The 9,385-nt window shown below is 46.6% G+C and overlaps 4 protein-coding genes across 4 annotated transcripts; all 4 read right to left on the reverse strand.

The window, feature by feature from the left end:
• Positions 1-124: 124 nt before the first annotated feature.
• Positions 125-1,725, reverse strand: PPTG_03364 (hypothetical protein). Its single transcript, XM_008896043.1, has one exon. It carries the CDS (start codon positions 1,551-1,553, stop codon positions 222-224), a length of 1,332 nt encoding a protein of 443 aa, XP_008894291.1. The 5' UTR covers positions 1,554-1,725; the 3' UTR covers positions 125-221.
• Positions 1,726-2,130: 405 nt separating this feature from the next.
• PPTG_03365 (hypothetical protein) lies at positions 2,131-2,775 on the reverse strand (the record flags this gene model as incomplete). Its single annotated transcript, XM_008896044.1, has 1 exon — positions 2,131-2,775. The coding sequence occupies one exon, from the start codon at positions 2,773-2,775 to the stop codon at positions 2,131-2,133; it is 645 nt and encodes a 214-aa protein (XP_008894292.1).
• A 2,553-nt stretch (positions 2,776-5,328) lies between these two features.
• On the reverse strand, positions 5,329-6,450 carry PPTG_03366 (hypothetical protein; the record flags this gene model as incomplete). Its single annotated transcript, XM_008896045.1, has 5 exons — positions 5,329-5,442; positions 5,528-5,754; positions 5,835-5,873; positions 5,957-6,082; positions 6,132-6,450. 5 exons carry the CDS (start codon positions 6,448-6,450, stop codon positions 5,329-5,331), a joined length of 825 nt encoding a protein of 274 aa, XP_008894293.1.
• Positions 6,451-6,811: 361 nt separating this feature from the next.
• On the reverse strand, positions 6,812-8,298 carry PPTG_03367 (hypothetical protein). The gene has a single exon (XM_008896046.1). It carries the CDS (start codon positions 8,168-8,170, stop codon positions 7,031-7,033), a length of 1,140 nt encoding a protein of 379 aa, XP_008894294.1. The 5' UTR covers positions 8,171-8,298; the 3' UTR covers positions 6,812-7,030.
• Positions 8,299-9,385: the final 1,087 nt, after the last annotated feature.

The raw sequence follows: 9,385 nt of genomic DNA on the forward strand, positions 1-9,385 counted from the left end.
AAAGGCAACTTTGTGCTGGACGATTGATTTACTGCCAATCATGTTTGAGTGGAGTAAACGGAGTGGGGGAAGGGGATAAAGTAAGCATATGAATGAATGTCTCACGACGAAACATAATCAGTGATGTGGACGACACGAATTACCACATTTTTTTTAAGTTGTCAAGTTGATAAATTTCGATCGGAAGAGCATAAATTACTTTCATATCCAGGCCCTACGCATCAACACACACCGAGGGCATCGTCCAGAAGGAGCGCTTCCAGCTTCTGCAAACACGCATGACAATCTTCTTCACCGGCTGAGATGATTGTGTCAGTGAACTCGTTTAGTTTGCCGCTAGGACTTGCCACGGTGTTGAAAGACATCGGCACATAACGAATGATCGATTCCATGACCGTGGCCGCTCCGTCCGAAGACGGTCGAACAATATTCCACCCCGTCTCGTCGGAGTGCATACCAGCGTACACTCCCTCGCCTTCTGTGAACTTCCGCCAAATAAGCACAATACGATCTTCCTCGTAGTACCGACGCGTAATTGCGTGTTGTACGAGGGATCCAACTGCATTCCCCACACGAGCTTGAATCCGGAACTTCACGACGGCCGTGTTATCAGAAACACCAGGTAATTGAATTCTCTCATAGTTAGCACGTTGCTCCATGCACTTTACTTCACCAACAAAAGCTCGCACACGGTCAAAAGGGAAGGGCGTCGTCATCTTTCCTGTCAGTTCGTGGTAGTTAGACTTCTTGGACACTGCACGCGCATCGTTGTAAAGCTCGTCGTCATTCGGCGAATCCTGCACTCCCGCCTCTTTAAAAATGCTGTCGGTTCTGGCGTACACTTCATCCAGCTCGTTGATAAAGGTCTCATACAGGGCCATGTCAGGCGACTCGATTCGGGGTTTCTTACTGGGCGAATATGCACGATCCACGTCGTGCTGTTCCTCGCTGATCCTCTTTCTAATAACGACACCCAGATCTTTAATAACGGCCGATCTCCTTTCTACCGCTTCACGAAGTCTGCGTTGCTGTTCTTCTGCCATAAGTCTGGCCTGCAAGTGTCGATTGGCCAGAGCCTTCCATAATGCCGTCTGAGCCAGTCCCAAGCCTCTTCTGGCCTTGATAGCTTCTTCCCTGCTCTGCAGTTCTGATAACTGATTCGACAACTGCTCCACTTCCTTGTAAAGTTCAGCTTTCTCGACTTTCCGCTTCTGTCTGTACGACCTGCGACGAATGGCGTCCTTCGAGCGGATGTTGTTGTCTACTGTAACCTCCGTGGTTCGTGGCGAGGAGACAGAGGCAACGCTCTCTGTTTCCACAGACGTGCAGTCACTGTCGGTAGCTGCAGAGTGATGGTCATCTTCCAAGGAAGTGAAGAGACCATCATCGATCGGTGACACGTCCAGTAATTGCAACGCGATGTCCGTGTCTGGGAGGGAGAGCAGAGGCTCTTCCTTATCGAGTGATAGCAGCAGATCGGCGCCGGAGACAGTTGGGTCGTCGATATTGTGCAGGAAACCCACCACTTCGTCTAAGAACACAGAATCTGCCATTGTGGCACAAAGAGACTCTTCTGCACTAGTGAAGATAAATGCGGAATGACTGGGGCTGAAGGCAAGTGGCGGCGTTTTACAGAAGATGGCGGGGGTAACGAACGGAAACGGGTCGTAAGCCCGATAGGGAAAGGGGAGCAGAGCAAAACACGTTCTTTGGAACCAATCAAAGAGCCGTATTTAGGTTATGAGAATGATGGTCAGATTTGTTTGGTAATCAGTAGTGTGGTGTACATATTTATTTTAAGGTCTAAAATCAGGATTTTCCTATTTTTTAAGACGCAACTCCAGATATTAAGAAATCTGAAAAAGTGACCTGTGAACAAGTTTAGGAAGGAACGCGTCCCCGTAGTATAGCATGAAGTGATGGACGAAGCTCAGCTTTAACTTCGCAACGACTGGAGGTTGATCATTTCACCGACGATTTCTCATGATTTTTTTTTAAACCTAATGTGTACGGCCCAAGCAACACCAAACACTTCCATCAGATAACAACCAGGTGGAAAGTGCGGCACTATTAACAACTAACGTTGTAATCAGTGCACAGAGCGAAAATGCGCACTTGCACAATTCTCGTCTAGCTCCTGGATAAAAGCCTCCAACCGTTCTCTCTCGTTTTTTTTTCGATACACTGCTTTTTGTTGTTTGGGCATCCTTGGACGGATGATTCGCTCTCCCGTTTCCGTATAACCCCACGCAGATTTCTGATGTACGCAGTTTGGACTTGAACAGAAATCATTAAGGCACGCTGTTCCTCTTCAGCTTGCAAACGCTCGCGCCGTAGCCGAGATGCGACAGATCTCCAAAACCAAAAGATTGGTGTTTGGGCTGCGTCGAACATGGCCTTCTCTTTCTCTTTGAGCTGTCGCACACATGATAGCTCCTCCTTTAGAACTCGTGCTTGCCGCCGCAATTCTTCGCGCTCACGCTTCTGTACCCGTCGATATACTCGCCGTCTACCGGCCTCCGTTGCTTTACGGATCTTGCGCTTACTGATCTCATCATTCTCGCTGGCGCCGCTGGTTAGACTTTCAATGTCTGCATCGTCAAGGATTTCTTCGCGGAGGACTAATTTGAGCTGTTCTTCATCGTCAAAACCCAACAACGCGTCAGCATCTGCGAGAAGAATCGTAGCGTCGAGGTCTTCCAAGGTAAGGTTGAAATGCTTCACTCCGCCGGACTGTATGGGTATTGCTGAATCGGCTGCTGATGTAGTGACCATCGCGTCTTGAAACAGAGCGTTGTCTTGAGGTGTTTGCTGAGCTTTGAGTTGTGACTAGCTGGTAGCTAGTCATTGATCGTTTGTCATGATAAGTCACACGACGTCGGGACAAATCTCAATACGCTCATCTTTTCGATGGCGAGGCAGCAGATGCCACTTTGCAAACAGCGATGGCGTGAGTGTAGTAAACACGACGACTAAAATGTTTTCGTCGGTTGTTATTAAATGCGTTTACTGGGTAACCATACTGTTGCTCCTCCATCCTTCTTTTTCAATCATACGCCACCAGGAGCATTTGCTTCCGGAGAGTAGACAGGTCTCGATGTTGCTGCTCGATATACATACTCATTTCGATTGTAGCGAAGGAAACGTATCGATACATTACAGCATTGCATGTAGATTTCTTTAAGCTACTGAAATAGCGAGGTCTAACTTGGTAAACTGTAGCTACTTTCGTAACTAGACATCAATTCTTGTGTAAATACATTCACCTTCAAGCAAACAAAAGGAAGAGTGATGGGGTCGTATTCTGACATGACCTGGATAAGATCGATAATTTATTTAGGCCTAAACTCACACCTGCCCGTATTGCTTCATGTGCTAGTGTTAGGAACGTTTGGGCCAACGGAGTCTTTGAAGTACATAGCCGCCTGACGAATACTTACCTTTAACACCCGTTGTGATTACGTTAGTGACATTTATAAGGTAAAGATTGTCCTTTGATTTTTTATGTCTTCCGAGTAAACTAGTTTTGAATGGGGATTCCGAGTAAAGCTGTGGGATGTGAGCGTATGCGCAAGGAAATACTGAATCCAGAGTAACGCTATCTTCTGCAGCCTTTGATGCAGGTTATCCTCTACTTTTGTAGCGTTGTTGTTTAATGAGCATATTGCCTCACTCAGCTTCGCGCTTAGCATTGATAAGAAGGAAGCGGCCCTCAATAGTGGTAGGCTTTCACGTTCTGCTACACGACGTGCACGGAGTTTGTGGGAGTGTCTGTTTTGGTTGCTGCTCCGTGCTCAGCCGTAGCGTGTGCACTCTCAATTCTTGGCTACATTCACTTGGGACCGAAGCTGGGTAATCCTAGCAATGCACAGGGCGGCTTGTTATCGAGGACTATAGGATTTTCATCGAGGAACATGGCAAAATGGCGCTTGATCGAGGAACATCACCCAAAACGGATATTTCAACGAGGGAGGATTCATGCAAAGGTACAGGTGAATAGCAGCAATCGAAAAGTGCAAATGTATTGAGCTGCATTGTGCCAGCACTTCTTAAACACAAATGCTGCCCTCGGTCGAGTCGGGAGTTCTCTCTGGCTCAAAGAGAGCTGGTCCCGTGATGTCCGCGCCGTGGATATAGGTATCATTACTAACTCTGCTACTGTGTTGATATCAATCTGAAGTCGACGCAAGTCAGAAAACATGAGCAACCAAAAGTAGCGCCCAGAGTTTTCAGCCCAAGAGACGACCTTGCCCAGCAAGTGGTGCATCGGTCCAGCGATGTCGTTCTTGGATACTGGAAATTCCTTCATAACAGTCCAATAAATGGACGCTACAGGATGTTGTAGAAATTCACGAGTGAGTGCATCAACAGAAAACTGGTGTGACTCGGCACCATCAGCCAATAAGACTCCCTTCGGCTATCGCTGACCTCCACTTGGTTTGCGTACTGGTAACGCCCTCAGCATCCCGTCCACAGAGATATCTCCTTGTAACACCATTGCTGCTATGACATGGCAACATTGTCAGCCTGTGTGAACGAAAGTCTTGTAATCGCAGGAGTAAATGAGCTCGCGTGTTTTTAATCTGAACCATAAATTTGCACGTGCTCAGTCAAACAGTTAATTGCAGGTAAGGACGCTGAGCTTACCTGGTCTATCGAGAACATTGGCGCGGCAGACAAACGGATGATTTTGTCTAGATGCAATAAACGCACGTGATACAGGGACAAACAGTACAGTTGTGCCTTGAACACCACGATATCTCGCGGTAGCTTGCCATTCAATGAGTTCAAGTACCTATCACAAACATAGTAAGAATGTTAGACCACGCTGACTCTCCTCGGAGCTATTGTACTGCTGTGAAACTACTAAAACGTACCGCTGCGCTCGCTGCCTATTAGTCAGGGCTTCGTGAATATTGGTTATTGTCACAAGAAAATCCTGTGCGTTGAAATGAATGCCTGTGAGCACCTTTGTGTAGGGCGCCTTCACGGAGTAGTAATTCTTCTTAGACAGAAGAAATCGTTGGGCATTTTTCCACCTCACCGCTTTTCAGAGGACCTGACACGACAAAACAAAACACAGATAGAGATCAGCAAAGGTTGGAAATGTCGGTGCCACTTCCAGATCTGGTTCGCGCCTTCACAGAAATGTCGAAGCTCTAACGGTTGAAATGTGGATAGCAATTCAGCAGAGTAATCTCGGGCCATACCTCCGCGAATGCGTTAGCTATTCCGGCCATACGGTCCAAGCTGCCGTACGCTAACTGTAAATCGATTCCAAAGAAAAGCTGTGCGTACCCTGTACTTAGGCAAACATCGCAGTGTGCGCTACCTGATGCTCAGCACTAACGAACACGTAAACCCACGGTGGGAATGTTTTGCTGTACTGGGTTCGGTCGTAGTGAGACCCATTCGTCCGGAAACCAACCAAAGTCCATCCACCTGGCAAACACAGGACTATTACTTAAATAAAATATACCCAGGACAGCACCGCATCAAAAAAAAAAAAAAAACTAGTAAGCCTTACCGTAATGGAGCCTGTAGGTTCCGTCCGTGACACCGACGATGCCATCGCTGCATTGACCATTATGAGCGTTGAGTACGTTCCTGAAAACTTGTCCGACTTTACCACATGGCCAAAACACGAGTCCTTCGTGCCGTTTTCAGTGGTGATGGCATGCTCGAAGCATTCTAAAACTAGAAACTCGTGTCGGAAATCTCTAGAGTTCTTGCAGAATGTTTGGGCATCATAAGCTGCATCAAAATCCCCCAACCAACAAGTCTCTACCATGACGGAAAAAGCTCTTGAGGAGCACATGCGAGGAAATACCCACTCCAAAAATTTTTTACAATATTCTTGATCTCCCATCCATCTAAAAGTAAACATACAGGATCAGGATTAGCGGTAGCACATGTAGGTGTATTAGTTCGTAAGCAAACTTTAAGCAAACCGTACTTGCCAGCGACGACTTCAAATGTGCCTTAAGGTTCTTGGGCTGGGTCGCATCTGGGACAGCGTTCCGTTCTTGAAGAATCTTGCGGTACTTTTTCGGACCACGGCCAAGCAACATATCGGCAACTTCTAACTTGAAGGCCCCGTGAATACTTCGTTTTTTTTTTTGCGTTTGTACCGTCCACCCCATGCTGTCCTGCGTGTTGTATCTTGAATTCTACGTCTCCATCCTTGCGTAGTCGAAGCCGCTTACCGCAGTCTTTGTGTGAGACGCACTTATACACACACTGTCCGTGACCTTTCTTCCCATAGTTGAAAGAGAACTTGTACATGCTGCTATCAAATGAATCGAACCCGGCTTTTGCTGCGCGAAGCGAATTGAACGCCGCCGCATGCTCAAACACCCGGCGTCTGGTGGGTGGTGCAACCTCCTCATCGTCCGACGACGCAAACGCGACGTCGCGTTCGCTTCCGTTTGCGATATCGTTGCCGTCCATAGCTGCTGGTTACGCATTATCACACACCGCCGTTCAATTTACTACACAAAATCATCCTAGAACACCGTGTAAATTTACGTACATGAACAGCTCCTGCCTCAAAAACAAATGGCTAGGGTAGGCACCGACTGGACCTACCCGAGAGAGCCAACCAGCTAGTGTCTTTGGTCCAGTTGCGTATATGGCTGGAAATCACGTGGAGCAGGTCCTTGGCAAATTGCTCAAGCATCATAGGTCCTCGCTTCCATCCGTTCCCAATTTTCCTCGAAAAAAAGCTACACTCGAAATGCACCCGCATCGGAGTCTCTATTTAATTGAGATTGCCTTACTCGAAAGTCAGTTGCATGCTACTCTGATTTTGTGCCTTGTGCATAATAATATTATTTCTGACTGATAAATTATAGTGATAAATGTTTGAGTGTTTAACGAAAAGTCTAACGAAATGTACAAGTCTCGCTGGATCAAATTTGGAGTAACTAAGCCCTATCTAAACATTTTCGGTCGGCTCCCGCAAATGCTTTATATTCGATAGTAGAACATGTTTGCTGGAGGAGTTTGGGGCAACACAGGAAAGAACCAATCACATAATGTGAGCCAATGCTTTTTGAAGCAGTACGTTTTCCATGGTCGACATAACTTTTGTCAAGATATCTTGGCTGGTTTCGTGCACCAAATTGAAAAACAGGCTGACATCCAATTCACATGACACTGGGGCAGTGGAGTGCACCGGCACACGATGAATACAGACCTCAATTGTTGTCCCGGGCTCCATTGCATCTTCCGAAGGTAGGAACCGACACCATCCGGTCTCGTCCGATTTAATCCCTTGAAAACTGTCGTTTCCTTCAATAATTAATCTCCAAATGATCACGATTCGATTGTCTTGAACGAATCGACGAGCTATATATAGCTGCGAACTCCGGAGTATATCTCCTGTCTCCAGTACATTTGTGTCGACGAACGTCGCTATAAACGTGTGTTCCGGGTCTTTGATGCTGTAGTACTCCACGTAGTCTGGCTTATCGCTGAAAAGACATTGGCCCAGTTGCCACAGTGTGTTGCTTGTTTCATGCAGGGGGGACGGCAGAACGAGCCTCAATTGTGGGTAGAAGAAATGCACACCACCGTCGGTGCCTCCTTGATCAGTGGCTCGGCTGATATCGCGAGACAACGAGGAGCTCGCTGCTTGAAATACTGCATCTGTTTGAAGGAATCTCGCTTCCAGCTCTTGAATGGGCCGGTTGAAGGATTCAGGAGGTTCATTGTTGTCGACAAACCAAGTTGAGTTGCTGGATTGTTCGTCCATGATCTTAAGCAGAGTGTCGATGTACATGGCTTGATTTAACATAGTGGAGCGAAGTTGTTGTTGTTGAGCCTCAGCATCATCGCGTTCTACTCGCAGTCGACTGGCAAGGTCTTTCCAAATCCAGTAAGCATGAGATTGGCAAGCGTCATGTTTTTCCTTCTCCGCCTTGTTCAACTGCTGCAGCCGCAACATCTCCTGGCGTAGATCGGCTTCTTGACGTCGCAGTTCATCGCACTCGGCTTTCGACCCACTGCGATAGACTCGACACTTGATTATCCTTCGAGTTTTGCGTTTTCTAAGCTTGGCGTTGCGTGTATCTGGGACGACAAGCGCTACGGATTCCTCCGTTGGCAACCGACTGCTTTTCTCCGATACAGGATCTTGTGCGTCGGCGGTGTCTAACTGGCACTCCATCTTGAGCGGTACTATGCTTCGAGTTCAGACGACCTCACCGTTGGTGTGTTTGCGCTACGAGTCAAACGTGTGAGTGAGTACGTAAAAATAGCACGTCTACGTAGGAGAATACGAACTCCACAATAAAGCGCTCACCGCCTATCCATGTGGACCACGTGGTATAGGTGGTGATCGCGTGAGCCGAGAAAGCAATGTACAGATTGGCTTGATGCAAGCAATGCTTACTTATTCTACTCTTGTGACTAATCAAGCGCATCTACACAGATAAAGGTAATCATTGTGACTATTCCTACCTGAAGTCAACCATCCTTACAAATATGAAGGGTAAAAAGGTTATGGATGAATATAAACACTTTTCCGACCATACTAAAGCTTTGTTTTGTGCCAATTTCGTTATAATCAGCCAATCAGAAAATTGTATTTAATTTTAGCCAATCATATTACTTGACAATGATTAATTTAGCCAATTGCAACATTGAGGGTTAGGTAGGTCCTCTAAGCCAGTCATTCCGACGTATCGAGTCGGAAACCAAGGAGAAATATATGTATGTCCTTACGAAGTTCTAGATACTTGCATATCATTTGCATATTTGCATCCTTTCCGACCATTATGGGCCTGGACGAGCTCAAGCCTGGAAACACCAAGCGTGCTCAAGCTACGGCCATCAAGGCCTTCAAAACATTTGTAAAGGCCGAAAATGTTGATTTTGACTATGTCAAGCGATGCATTGAAAAAGATGACACCGGTAAGTGTTTGGTATCTGTATTAGATAAGTTTGGTATGTATCTTGCATTTAATGAGGGTAAGAACGGTAAGCCACTCTCTCGTAATACATCGATGCAGTACTATCGACAGAGCAAAATGTGGCTTTTTGAAGTTTTCCCTGCGCAACGACATATTGTGGAAGCAAAGTTGCTAAGTATGGGGAAGACACTCGAGAGCTATTGTATGAAAAGAGATGGTAAAGTCGTTAACAAAGCGCCTCCGTGCTCAAAGAGTTACTTAAAAAAGATGATATTGTATTTCTATCAAAATGCATGTTCCCCAAGTGACTACCAAGACGCAGCTTTGCTGTGCATACTCTGGTACCTATTTGGGAGAGCTTCAGACCTGACTCTCGTCCGTAAGCAGAATCTCTCTGTTGACGCAGCCGAGGTATTCTTCGTTCGCTTCATCCGCTTGAAGACCTCTGAAGAACAGGGGCTGTCACTCTT

The sequence above is a fragment of the Phytophthora parasitica genome (genome assembly GCF_000247585.1).
Source record: "Phytophthora parasitica INRA-310 unplaced genomic scaffold supercont2.4, whole genome shotgun sequence".
Taxonomy (NCBI): Eukaryota; Oomycota; class Peronosporomycetes; order Peronosporales; family Peronosporaceae; genus Phytophthora; species Phytophthora nicotianae.